General features: G+C 35.3%; 1 protein-coding gene across 3 annotated transcripts in view; it reads right to left on the reverse strand.

The window, feature by feature from the left end:
• LOC120539274 (glutamate receptor ionotropic, delta-1-like) overlaps window positions 1-15,183 on the reverse strand; it is a 1,446,518-nt gene that overhangs the window by 328,116 nt on the left and 1,103,219 nt on the right. For all 3 annotated transcript variants that reach the window (XM_039769204.1, XM_039769195.1, XM_039769212.1), the window contains one exon: window positions 5,065-5,118. In XM_039769204.1, coding sequence (XP_039625138.1) covers window positions 5,065-5,118 — 54 coding nt within the window. The remainder of the gene's footprint in view (window positions 1-5,064; window positions 5,119-15,183) is intronic.

Genomic DNA, 15,183 nt, shown 5'->3' on the forward strand with positions numbered 1-15,183 from the left:
AGTGTAAGCAGAAGACAAAAATTTATCATTTCAATAATTGCCTGCAAAATGTGCTATGCATCATTTACCAAGCAGTTCAGCTTTGGAGAAAATGTTTGGCTTTACTCTCTGGCTTTGTTTAATGAAAAATTCTGTTCTAAATGAACCTTATATATTACCCATCTTATTGGCTATAGTAGTGCTTCCTCAAGGGAGAAAACATGGCAGCTGTTGTCTCGATGTCTGTCAAAGAAGCAGTATTGAATCTCAAGAGTAAAGAGCCTAATTAATTCCAAACAACTAGGGAATAAAATACAAGTCCTTTTTCATTACATGAAACTCAGAATTTAGTCAGGAAAGTTGAGCTCTACAAAGAATAATAATGCAAAGAAACATTAGCAGAAAATTCTGAAATAATATGGAAGAATTTCTGAATAATAATCTATGTTATCTATCTATGTCATAATGCTCAGTATTGTTGAATATTGTAATATTCAGATATTCTAGAAAATAATAATTTTGAAAATTGCTCTGCATTTTCCATATATTTCTGTGTTTGTTCTGTGCTGAAAAAATGTATTCTGATAAGGCAAAAAATTGAAAGCTGAAATTATTATATTGCTTTACTGCATTAAGTCAAAGCTTTTCCTAATGGAGCAAACTGATCAGATTGGATTTTAAAATAGAACCATGGAGCTACCTCTGCACTGCTGTGCTGCAAAAAAAAAATTACACAATATGTTTCCAGGCTCACTTAATCTAACTCCACCATCCATATGCCCACAATTGCAGAGTACTAATAGAGAGTGGCCAATTAACCTATCTTACATATCTTTATGGATAACAGGAAAATCCACACAGACACTGAAGGACATTATAGACTTCACATGATTATCAACTGGGTATTGGATTTAAACCTAGGATGTTGGATATATTAGGCATCAGCACTAACCACTACATCATCCTGCCGCTCATGGGAAAGTTGAAGTTAAGAAAAATTAATACCTAGTAAGTAATCCAGCACAGTTTAAACTATTCATTTTTAAATTGCATTAATCATTAATACATAGGAAATCCCTAAATTGGACAGACATCCATTTACTGAAATTACATTAACTGTTATAGGATATTAGTAAGCCTATTCCATCTGGTTTAGTTGAAAGACAGAGATACCACATCATCACTAGACACAGTCAGGCAGACAACCACACCAAAGAATGTAAGAATATAAGAAGTCTGTCAAACAAAATTAGATCATTCAGACAACGGTGCTCATTTTATTAACTCATACAGTGGCTTCATCCAGAAAATGTTGTTAAGATTTACACCAACAATATGTGAATTAGTACTATGTCCAAAATTCCTAAGATACTCTGTGAAAAGGAGTTTTATCTGGCACTCTGCCCTGCCATCTCTTTCTAAGTCATCAATCAAGCAAACATGGCCATTTCTGGGATTTACACTATTTGGATCCTCAGAAGGTTGTCTACCAGGCACATATAAGTGAGGAGGATGCTGCAGTCTACATGCTCCACAGATCCTACTTCCACTTATGGCAAAGCTGGCACCATGTTCTTTAAATTTTCCATTGCTTTTAACACCATCCTGCCTCACTTAACGGGAGGAAAGCTCAAGGCTTAGAATCTTAATACCTCCATCATTCCCTGGATCATGGACTAACTGACCAACAGACAGATGTTTGTGAGGCTGAGGAATTGTGAGTCAGAATAATGGAGCAATTCAGGGAACATTTCTGTCTCCGTTCCCGGTTGCCCTCTACACAAAGGACTTCCAGCACAATACCTGCGCTTGCCGGCTACAGAAATTTTCAGCTGACTCGTTCAAAGACAAACCCGAGTACAGGAAGTTTGTGGAGAACTTCGTCTTGTGGTGCAGGGACAACAACCTACAACTTAACATCAGCAAAACGAAAGAGCTAGTGGTAGACTTCCAGAGTGCCAAGGAACCTCTGAGACCAGTCATCATTCAGGGTGAGGATGAGGTAGCTTTGCAGTGCTACAAGTACATGAGGGTTCACATGAACAGCAAACTGGCCTGGTCTGGCAACACAAAGATGCTGTACAAGAAGGCCCAGAGCAGACTGTACTGGCCAAGGAGACTCAAGTCTCTAGCAAGCTGCTAGAAATGTTCTACCAGTCCACAGTAACCAGTGTCGTGTACTCTGCAGTCTCCTAGGGAGGCAACCTGAGCTCAAAAGAAGCAGAATGTCTTAACAAATTTATCTGAAAAGACTGCTCCACCACAAGGTGAACCCTGGACACACTGGAAGCTGCTGTAGAAAAGAGGATGGTAGTAAAATTGGATCATGAAAAATCCCCTCTATCCCCTCCAGGAGGCGCTCTATTGGAGCACTTTTGGCCACAGGTTCAATCCACCATGGTGTGCTAAGAAGCAGTTACTCATTAAGATTTTTTTGTTTTGTTTATTTTTTGATTGTTCAATTGATTGAATTTATTGGTTGTATTTTCTGACCTGTGAGAGTGTATTTTTGTTTTTTTATGTTTCTGCTGCTGTATACATTTGAAATATCCCATGGGATTGTTAACACGTATCTAATCTAATCTAATCTAATGAGGAAATCTTAGTAGCAGGAGAAAACTGACATCAACCTAGAGAGAATGTTAAAAAGCCTACACAAAATTATAACAAATATTTAGCTGTCTAGAATATTTTTACTCAATAGCTGAACTGTGCTTCAGTGTACTAGTTAAAATATCTACATACATTCAAGTATATTACACAAATTGGGTGGATTCTTGCTTATGATGCAATGGTTTATAAATTAATCACTCTAAATTTATATGGAGACACTGGATGGGCTGAACATCAATCTCAAATACTGGAACCAGTGAGGCAGCAGCAATAAGTATGGTGCTAAAATACCATATTAAAAATGAACAATTCTATAAAGATGAAGGCAGGATTTACACTTAAAATGAAAGGGAAATGTGATGATTAAAATTAAATTTAAACACCTATGTTTAAGGATTTTTTTAGATGGAGTACAACAATAGGGCAGGAGCTCATATTGAAATGTTCACTCTTTAAAGACAGTAATTGACTCTTTAAAGACAGTGAATACAATGCAGTGTCTGCAAAGTGGTCAGATCAATACAAAACATAAAAGACAAAATAATTGATTGCATAAGTATTCACTCTCTTAACATCAGAATTCTGAAGGTGCGTCTTTGGTGACCATGACAGTTTATGAGGACAGGTTTCTATCAGATTTGCACTTGTGGACGCTGCAATTTTCCTCCCTTTTTTCTTTGCACAATTTCTCAAGCTTTGTCGGGTTTCATTCAGGATTTTCAAGTCCAGTCACAAATTATCCACTGAGTAGAAATCTGGTGTCTCTCCTGAACATTATCATTGTTCTTTTTAAATCATTCCTGCATAGCCATTCCTTTGGCTTTTGCTTGGTGTCGTTGTGCTGCTGGAAAACCCCAAGGCGCAGATTTCTTGCATATTTCATCAGGTTTTCCTCCAGGATTTCCCTCTATATTGCTGCACTCTTACCTTTACAAATCTTCCTGGTCGTACAGTACAGCAGAAAGACATCTCCACAGCATGATGCTGCCACCACCATAATTCAATATACAATGGTATGTTTTTTATAATGTTTAGTGTTCAAATATGGTGTTTAGTTTGATGGACAAAAAGCTTAATTATGGCCTCATCAGACCAGAGAATCCTCTTCCATCTGACATCAGAGTCTCCCATATGTCTCATTGCAAACTATAGCCAAAATGTTACATGGATATTTTTAACAATGGCTTTCTCTTTGCTGCTCTGTGCCACTTGTTGCTTGTACAGTTTGTCCTATCTTAACTACTGTACTCATTGGTTTCTTGTTGGCCTCCCACACTAGTCTTCTTCTTGCACAGTCACTTATCTTTGGAGGATAGGTTGCTCTAGTCATATTTACCGCTAAACATACTCTTCACATTTTTTAACGATTGATTTAACTGAACTCCAAGGTATATTCAGTGACTTGGATGTTTTCTTGGTTCCACTCCCTGCCCTGTGTTATTTAATACCTTTTTCACAGAGTTGCATAGAGTGTTCTTGAATCTTTGTTGTGCAGGTTAGGCCACCACACTGCCTCAGTAGATCTTCTACATACAAGTGCATTTATACTGCAATCATTTGAAGCTCCTTGACTACAGAAAGGTGATCTCCATCTAACTTATAATGCAACTCATTAAACCAATTGGCTGCACCAGTGACAATTTAGGTGCATCATATTAAAGGAAGTGAATGCTTATGCAGTCAAATATTTCTGTTTTATAATTGTAATTGATTTAGACCACCTTCCAGAGATGTGTTTTCACTTTGAAATTACAGAGAGATTTATTGTTGGTCAGTGTTAAAAAAGCCAAATTAAATCCACTGTGATTCAATGTTGTAGAACAATAAAATGTGCAAACTTCCTAGGGCTTGAATAGTTTTATAATTACAGTACACATATAATACTCCTCAAATGTAACTTAAAAAATCTAAGGATAAAACCCATTATTTAAATACAAAATTAAGGGATAAATAACAGAGGAACATCACAATTGCCAGATTAGTATAATGTTATAGTATTATTGCACATGGTTAGGAGTTCTAGCCTGTCTATTAGAAAAAAAAAAAGAAAAGTCGGGTGACAATGCAATTTTAATTCTTTTAATATTATAATATACTCAGTTCTATCAAGTGGGTAACAATAATACATGGATACATGAAATTTCTTTATTTTCAACTATAGCTATATATCAGTTGAAATGTGGTAGGGTAATCAGCTAAAACATTTTAGTAGTCTTTACTGGGGAAACTAGAGAAGTTTGAAATGTAAAGTGTTTGGCATTCAACACACAATAAAATGTTCTTCAAGTATATATTTCCAGTAGAAAAAGGGTCAGGCCAGGAGAAAATAAAGCACTGAGAATCTGAAAGCAAGGGAGGTAATAAGCACTGCACAAAATTGTAACTTAAATCACAAAGCAGAAGACACCTTCCCTGAGAACAACACGGTAAAGGTCAGAAGATAAATATTTGCTGGCATAAAGCCTCCCTTACCTCATTTACGAAAACCCAGTGGCTGTCTTTAGAAGCTAGATTCGTTTCGACGGCCTGCAAACACAAAAGAGACTTGTTAGTTGAAAGAACAGAAGAAGCACGCTAGAGCAGGAGAAATTCTCTGAGTTGACAAGAGTTCAAATCAAGAGGAGAAAAAAAGCAATTTCTTGGCAGATACAGTGGGTAAATCCAATAAATATTATGATGATTATATTTTACTATCATTAACCCTTACAGAACTGCTAACATGAAATATAATTAAAACTTGGAACTTTTCCATTTGGCTTAAAATATACTAAAAATATATTTTTTATAAAACAAATTCTCTTCCATCTTATACAATGTGTAATGTCAATGTATATATCTTATTCTGGCTGTTAATTTCCATGTAATTTAAGAAAATATCCAGATTCCCATTAATAACAAAATGGTTTCAAAAGTTTCCAATAAAACCATTTTTTCTTTGAAAGGACTTTCACAGGTGCTTTGTTCAAGCTGAAATGCATCTCTTTCATTGTAATATTAGAGAACGACTTACCACATGCGCTGAAGTGTTGCCATCTGTTTGAAATTCTGTCAGACAGCAGGACAGCGATGTGTGAACATGCTGCAAAGTATACTAAGGGGAATTTCAGCTCTCACTGTTCTTCAAATTTTGCTTACATTTATCATCTTCAGGTGTGGTAATTATGTGTTATGTAATGATTGACTCACAGTATATAATACCATAAATGCATTGACATACAAATAGATCACACAGACTTTGAAATGTATTTATATGCATGTCAGATTGATCATAAAGGAGAACAGAACAAAAAAAAATGGGCTTTGGATCCTGAAAAATAAAAAGGTGTCCAGCAAAAGAATAAGTATTTGTAATTCCTAGGAGCTGGTGAAGAAGAGAATGAGTGAACAAAAGCAGATCATTGTCAGTGTCTGTGCTTTGTAGTATTGTACCTTAAAAGACAAGTTAGAAATGTGCAGTTTATTGCAAGAATAACAAGAATAGAGTACATGATAGAGTTTGAAAACTTTAAAGAGTGTATGATGGCATTGCCACATTCATATCTCCTGAACAGAAGTATGTACTGTATGAGAGTGCATAACCAGGTAGACAATGGCTTTATTAGCAACCCCAGCCTCGAACGTACCATCAGCTGGTGTATAGACATCCAGCATCAGTTGGCCAGACATTAGAAATATTTACCGAACAAAAGAAGTATGGAGAAAACACATGCAACAGAAAAAACAAAATAAAATGTAGTTAATTCTCTAACATATACTGTAAGTAAAGATTTAGGAGTAAGTAGGTTAGGTTAGGGTTAAGGTTAGTAGGTAGCACATGAAAACTGATGTTGCTGTTTATTGAATTATTGATTTATTATTTTATAAAGATTACAGGAAGTTGGTTGTTACTTTGTGTGTTTTTTTTTTCATTACCAGCCCATGTGTCAAAAAAAAACATGTTGCTGATGGTCAGACTGGTGCCTGGTGTCTAAATTGTGGAACAGAAAGTGTGTGTAGGACTCAGTAAAAATTAATCAGTAATACTTGTGATGAGAGGAAAAAAACAACTGAGACTGCTGTCCAGCCTCAGAAGCACAGCTAATCAAAATTTTGTCTTTTCAACAGAATGATTCACTCTTACCAAATAATACTCATTAGACAATAAAGAACACAATATTTTAAGAGTTCCTAAAGGAATGTTAACTCTTCTGAAACCAGATTAGTGCTGATTGTTTGCTTAAATCTTTTTAACAATGACCCAAGAGTCGTAGGTATTTAATGGTGAGAAGTAAAATTGAATTTACACCAAAACATAGAGCTTTGCTTGACAACCTATTTTGTGAAACTCTAGAAGTCAGCAGTCAGCAAAATTTGCACCATCGGTGCAGGCAGAAAAGTATTTAGTATATATAAAAACCTTTTCTCCCCTTCTATTATCATCTCATCTTTAGCCAGCAGGAGTGCTCTGGGGCTGATGGGATGACGCCTTGATAAGTACACACTTTAAATAGATTTCAGCAAAAGCAGAAAGGATCTGATTTAAGATTGGAGCTGCAATGTTTCTTATTAACCACCTAGGATTACATTTCTATTCCCTCAGCGTATTACAGTTTATTCTATTTGCAAATCTTTCTGTCTCATTGTGGATTGTGTTTAGGTATATAACATTTCAAAAAGGCACTCTTCCACCCTTTACATTTAATTGCACCCTTTTTCAGGTCCAAAAGAGGTGCAAGGTGTTGACAATCCCTTTTGGCGCAATATTCTTAGATTTCCACTTCAAAAAAACTTTCAAAACAACGCAGTGTGTTTTGTGATTCTGAAACAACAAGCAAAATTAATTTTAGTGTGCATTTATATGCAAAACTGGAAAATTTTGCTTAGCAGAATCGGAGGCAGTTGTGTCAGATGTTTTTAAGATAGGATCCAATTTCATTTCATTGCTAAATTAAATTAAGTAAATTTGAAAGCAAACAGATGAATGAAAACAAAAAAGCAATGAAAAGATATTTTCATCAGAACTCTCTGTTCTAAGAGGTTTCCATGTTGTTTTATGTCTTTAACTGACTTGTTCTGTAAACGTTATTTTATTCACATTCTTTATCCAACCTTAACACCACCTTCCTACCCTTATAAACAAAGATTACTTGCTACTTACTTACTACTTCATAAAAACAGTCATTTATTATTTAATGAATACAAAAATATTCATCCATTCATCTATTTTCCGAATCTTCCTTTTAAATTAAATGATTAAAAGAAGCTGGAATTTATCTACCTGTCATTGTGCACAAGGCAGGAATCAACTGAAAACAGGAGATCAGTCCATTATTGGACATGTTTGTGTACACATCCACACTGAAAAATGTGTTTATAGTCACCAGTTACTTTAATTTGTGGGAAGAAAACAGATCTCTGAAAAAACATCCACTCAAACAAGTGGAACATTATACACAGCCATTTAGAAGGCGAGCATTGGAATCTAAACTGATGAAGTTTGAGGCAGCAGTCCCAAACACTGTGCCACCTAGAGGGAATTTACAAAACAAAAATAACTACATACACTCAACTATGATACAAAAGCTGGACAGATTGCATTCGTTTATGAATTAATTGCGGTAAAGGTATATGGAGTAACCTATCATCATACTGAATACAGTATATACTGTACAATGCTGGTGAACACACTATTGACTTCATTGGCTCTGCTGTAAAATATATCAGATCCATAAAGCTCAAAAGAATACTTATATGCCTAAATGCCCTTATTTTCAAGAAAATGATGCAATCTCTGTAACAGCTAAGATACACAATCTTAGCCTTTCTCCCCACAGCAAACTCAATTTCCCATAAATTAGATGAGTTTAAATATGTCAATGTGCAGCTAGCATTAAATCTAACAGGATTAAAGACAGCTACCTTGCATTTCTTGGAATTCAGCGAGTGTGATAATCTCTGCAACAATTTAGATGATGAGTTTAAAGTTATTACAGTTAATCAGTACTGCTACATTACATAAAATACCCTTCACTGCCATATAGTGACTCTCTGGCATGTGTTTTGCAAGAGAAAGCAAACTAAGACATGTGAAAACTCAAAGCCTTTTTAAAGAATATGAAAATGAACATTAAGACATAGCATGTAGTGAAAGAGATGAGAAGAAGTGGTAGAAGGTTTAGGTGCAGGGATTTGAATTAATTTCTGCATGGATAAGATTGACTAATAAATGAAATTAAAAAAAACCAAACATAATTCAATGCATTACAATATATGGGCATTTGTTATTACAGTTCTGATTTTGTAAGCAAGATGTGGTGGGGTTTGTATGATTTTTGAGGGTTTCTGACTTTATATTTTTTTTTCTCTTAAAAAGATTTTAAAATACTTGTACAGATACCAGTTGCCATCGTATCTACTTTGAGTTAGATTTCTAATCAACTCTAATCTCATCATCTCTCTTGCTTTGTCATGGTGTTTTGAAATCCAACATTTCCATACAAGTAAAATTAGGAAGCGTTTTTATTTGCAGCTCTTAGATATTCATTTTCTATGCCCACTTGATCGTGATTGAGTTGACAGGAATCAAACCCTGGATGGGATGTGTGTCTGTTGTATGACCTCGCTTGCTCAGTCCCTGACTGTTGGACTTTGACAATGAGCTATTACAAGAAATCTGAGGACTCTTGTGTGAACAGGCGTAGCTCGTAGAGAAAGCAACCTATCAGTGAATCCTAATCCTATACTACCTTTGTCATTACTAGTCTTAATCTAATGCTACAAATTTTGAGTAAAAATATTTTTCTACAATATAAGAATATTGTGAAATTTATAATCTAATAGTTTGTGCATATGAAATCCAAGCTGAAATATAATACATTTTCAAATGATATCTGACTTTACCACAGATGGTTTAGCCTAGAAGCAGTCCATTAATCAAGCAAGCAATCAAGTGTTTCATTTAGTGTAGCCACAGAAGTGACCACTGAGCACTTTCTAAAAGAGCAGAAAATAGCAATAAACTGATGAACTATCAGATGTGGTATCAGAGGTTGAGTAAATTAACTCAGCCAGATAATTTGCAGGTCTGCATATTTGTGTATGTTTCTCCAGGCTATCATAACACTCCACACTGGTGTTTTCTCAGTCAGAGGCCAACAATTAAAACCTAATTGCACCGGAAGGCAAATCTGAGGTTGGATCCAAAAGCTTAGAAACTTGGCTCTAAGTGTGACGTTTCAATTGAGCTCAGTGAATATTGTTGCATGTTCATAGCCCAACCAATATTAAATTGTATATTCACATATATGCATATATCTATGTAATATAGCAGCATACACACATATATTCATGTAAAATATCTTTAAATACATAATGGAAAATGTATATACCATCAAATGAATTTACATTTACTACATTTCTGAATTCAGATTTCCAGTATTTGGTTGAGAAGAATCAGAGGCCTTTCAGGTATCATTAGGAGTTAAAGTTGAATGAAATGCCAGGCAGGATCACTCATTCAGTCATCCAGAGACAAAGGTGGATAATTAATTATTGCAAATTAACACAATACACACATATTTGGGATACGGCGTAACATCGGAATACCCAGAGATATTTATGAACAGGGAGAATCTACTTACTCTACACAAACAATAGCTAGACAGTGAGACAGTTACTCTGCATCATAGATCCACACCTAATGTTTTACATTTAGTTTGGGCAAATCTGTTTTCATGCTACTGATTTTATTTTATGAATTGTATAAAATATCTTGTTATATTTTATGGACATTTTCATGCTAGCTTTTCAACACCATTTTGTATCACAGGCATCACTATTTTGGGGGCCATGGCCATATCGCTCAAAACTCATCCTGTGACCTTGCTTATTTCCTATTTAAGGTGGTGGTGTGTATTAATAAAAATCTGATTACAAAACAGAAAAAAACAAGTAATGGCTATTACCTCAGATTCTTATAATTTTTATTGTGATTTTTAATTAAAGCTTTTTTGTTCATTTTTTTTTATCCTCTTATTGACCCAGACCTGTTTTGTCTCTATATGTCTCCTGGCCAAACTGTGTTGTCAATTTGTCCTCATCACTTATTTATACTGCATATCTATAAAGAATTATACTAAATAAAGCTACAGTTTAAAAAAAGACTTAAAGTATGTTTATATTTTTGCAAGTGTTTAAAGATATACAGATTTTTTGTGTGTATACTGTATGTTTGATTTATAAAGTTACAACTCATGGCTGTTGATTTAATTTGGTTAGAGTCCCCGAGAGAGTAAAATGGGTTGTTTGGATTGCCAAAACAAGACCTCTTATAAGTGTTCAGTGATTGCTCGCAACAAAACATGGAAAGAATCCACTTTGTGTGAACTTAAATAAATTGTGAAGTACAATTTTCTTCTTTTAAGCAAAAAATGCTTGTGGTTACCAGTGTTAATTAACAACACTGCATATGGCTATTCATGTATCCTGAGGTATCACAGGATCACAGCATTCTGAAACATTTATATCAACAGAAAATACAGGTTTCTCTTTAAAAGAATATAGGTATTATAAATACATATATGGTTTATTCATAAATATCTATGGATATATATGTATTTATGTGTGTATATGTACGTATGCATGACATGCATGAGTAGAAAGCATCTTCAAGGCTTCTGCAATTAATATAATACAACCTCAAATAAGACACTCAAATAAGAAGAGTTACTGCCATACCCAGAGATAACCTTCTGGAATATAAAAACAAAGACAACAAGAACCGCATCCCCCTTGTTGTCACCTACAACCCACATCTTGAAACACTTCGAAAAATAATAAAAGAACTTCAGCCAATGCTAAACAATGACCAAATACTGAAAAATCTATTTCCTAAACCTCCCCTCCTGGCATGCAGACAACCACCAAACCTTCAGCAACTAATTGTCTGAAGCTCCTTAAGTGAACCAACAGAAAATGGCACATCTCCCTGTCTACAGAAAAGATGTAAAACGTGTGCCCACATTTATAATACAGACCGTATAGTTATACCACACGGCCGACTTGAACATCAAATAAAGGGATAATTTTCCTGCAGATATCCTAATGTGGTCTACGTAATTCTCTGCATGAAATGTCCTGACACTGCACTCTATGTGGAAGAAACTGGACAAACACTCCGCCAGAGAATGAATTTACACAGATTCCACATTAAACGTGGCAACACAGATGTTCCTGTAGCGGCCCACTTCAACAGCCATGGACACTGTGAGAGGGACTTTAAAGTCACAGTGCTTATGGGCAACTTCAGAACACAGTAAGAGAGTAAAGAATGGGAAGTTAAACTCATGCTAAAATTTAATACATTACAGCATGGTTTGAATAGAGACAAGAGTTTTATGGCCAGATATGAGGATTGTTTAAATCTCTCAGACTGACACAGATAACCTGACTACAGATCCACATTGTTTTGAAAAACTCATTAGAAACTTCAAACAACTTTGTTGGACAGTTATCTTATCCAAAGATCTTGACCATACATTGTTCTTCTCTCTCTTGCTAAATTAACCCTAGCCTGAATGAATCTATTAATTTTTTACATTTAAGATTTCTCATTTAAAGATTTACCAATGTTGTTTCTTGTCCTAGAGTGTATATAAACACAAGGAATTCCATTCTCTCTATTACATCTTGCCTGAAGATGGGGCCTGAGTTGCCTTGAAAGCTTGCATATTGTAATCTTTTTAGTTAGCCAATAAAAGGTGTCATTTTGCTTGGCTTTTCTCTACATTCATAATGGCTAACACGGTACAACACCCTAGTACTATAATACAACCTGTGACACACAGGATAGTGCTCTTTCATAGGTCCTTCCTCTCTCTGATCTCTGACACCATTTCCACTTCCAACTTGAAGTCTCACTTCTTCTGTCCAAGACTTATTTAAGAACCTGCCTTGTAAGTATAAGTATCCACTCAAAATGAGACGTCCCTCTTCTGAAACCTTCTTTTCATTTTTTCAAATTTTTGCTTTGCTGTTAAACAGGGAGCCCCAACTCTTTATACTTGTCTGTCTTATCATTCACCATATAGTGGTTTCTGAAAGTATTCAGACCTCTTCATTTTCTGCACACTTTATTGTTTTGTAAATTTAATTTTTAATGAAAATTTGCTATTGCTGCCAGTCAATCTACATTGAATAACCCATGAAGTGAAACATGTTTTGAAAGAATTTTGCAAACTTATTAAAAATCAAAAACTGAACTCTCTCATTTATGTAAGTATTCAGACTCCTAGTTGTGGCACTCAAAATTGCAGTCAGGTGTATCTGTTTGCTCTGATCATCATTGGATTGGAGCCCACCTAGGACAAATTGAATTGATTGGACATTGTTTAGAAAGGCACACACTTGTGCATATAAGGTCTCAAAATTTATACTGCATGTCAGGGCAAAAATCAAACTATAAAATCAAAGGAAATCTCTATGGCATAGATCAGGACAAGGATTTAAAACCATTTCTGAGTGTTCCCTCAGCACAGCACAGTGGCTTCAATAATTGTGAAATGGAACACACAATACTCTTCCTAGAGTTAGCAGTTCTACCAAACCGAGTAACCCAGCAAGAAGGGCCTCTGCCCGCATAAGAAAAAAAATTCTCTGGTCTGATGAGATAAAAATGTAACTCTTTGGGCAGGACTCTCAGCACTATGTCTTGCAAAGACCAGGCTCATTAACAGCCTAATACCATCCCTACAGTGAAGCATAGTAGTGGCATCATCATGCTATAAAGTTGCTTCTCGGCAGAGGGACTGGGAGACTGGTCAGAACTGAGGGAAGGATGAATGCAGCCAAATATAGAGAGGTCCTTAATGAAGACCTGCTCCAGAGTGCACACAAACTCGGACTGGGGCAAATTGTAACCTTTTATGACAATAACCAAAAGCACACTGCCAAGACAATGCTCTAGTGGCTCTGAGACAAATTTCTGACTGTGCTTGAGTGGCCCAGCCAAAGCCTTAAAACTTAACATTCATACAACATCTGCAAAGATACCTGAAGTTTCCCATCCAATCAAAGGGATGTTAAGAGAATCAACCACAAAAAACAGAGTAAGTCAAGTTAATTTTATTTATAGAGCACATTTAAAACAACAGAAGTCGACTAAAGTGCTATAAACTGCCCTAATCCTGGTGTGCAAACCTTGCAGAGACTTATCCAAGAAGACTCAAAGCTGTAATTGTTGCCAAAGGGGCTAATACAGAGTACTAAATTAATAGTATCATACTTATACAAGTGAGAGATTAATTTATAATAAATTTGCAAACCTTTCTGAAACATGTTTTCAGGTTGTTATTTTGAATTATTGATTATAGATTAAGGGGCAAAATTGTCATGTTTATCCATTTAAAATTAAATGTACAACACAATAAATGTGTGCTGAAAGTGAAAGGGTGCTAATTCTTTCTGAATCCACTGTTTGTATATATTCAGAAATTGTATATAAATCTATATATCAAGCATTACATGCAGTATTTTTTTGGTGATCAAAAGTATTAGGAAGGAGTCTGGGTTTAAGCAGCAGTAAAGCCTTTTCTTTTTTCTAGTGTGTTAAAACTAATTTATCTGCCAACCTAGACACCTAGTCTAGTAAATTAGCACAAAGTAATGGAAACTTGTATGGCCTAATGAAGTTGTTACCAGCAAGTATGAGCGTCTGTACAAATTACATTTAGAGGTGAAATCTTAGTGAAACAGAGAACAAAAATGTACCTGTATATGCTTTCTTTGTCTGAAGAATTAAAAAAATTGTATTGTTCTTTTGCTGTTTGAGCTTCAGGCTCTCTGTGCATGTACATTTTCTACTGATGAAAAACATTTTTGACTTTATGTCATAAAGCACTGTTGGGTCCTCTTAAAGACTTTTTCCCCTTATGTTGATAATGTTTTAAATCACCCTCTTTCTAATAATGTTTCAGATATTCCATGAGTGAAATCAGCCATAAACCCAAAGATATTTTATAATTTTCGCTATATGCATTTTAAATGTGAGTTTTGCTTACTCGGTTATCATCATCTGAACCATCATGCTAACATTTGCACAAAATTGCAAGCTTCATCGTCACCTTCATCTGTCTATATTACACACTGTGCACAATACATTCCTTATTGAAATTCATTCCGTACACAGGGCATATGTCCTAATGGTTAATAAAATCTATTTCATTTCCTTTTGATATCTGCAGGCTAGAAGTTGTTTATCTTAATAAATCTTGAAGCATCATAACACAGAGTAGAAGCACATTTGCCTTGTGGCCATTGGCTTGGATCTTAGCACAGCATAATCTTAGTGTTGAATAGCAACAGCATCTTCTCATGACATGAAACGTGAGGATGTGAGTGTGTATGCAAAGCTGGAATCTGGGGACATCCAAGTCAAACTTGTAACTATGTAGCCATGGTGAGTACAACAAAGACAGAGCATAATTAGCATTTTAAAATGGTTAGCAGTGTTTAAAGCTACTATATTGTGTACCTAACTTTAGTAGTTTTGAATCACTTCCACCACAGCTTTGACTATTACTCAGCCATAAAGCAGCCAATGTAAGCCCCACGACT

This window comes from Polypterus senegalus, chromosome 1, assembly GCF_016835505.1.
Source record: "Polypterus senegalus isolate Bchr_013 chromosome 1, ASM1683550v1, whole genome shotgun sequence".
In the NCBI taxonomy this organism is placed as follows: Eukaryota; Metazoa; Chordata; class Cladistia; order Polypteriformes; family Polypteridae; genus Polypterus; species Polypterus senegalus.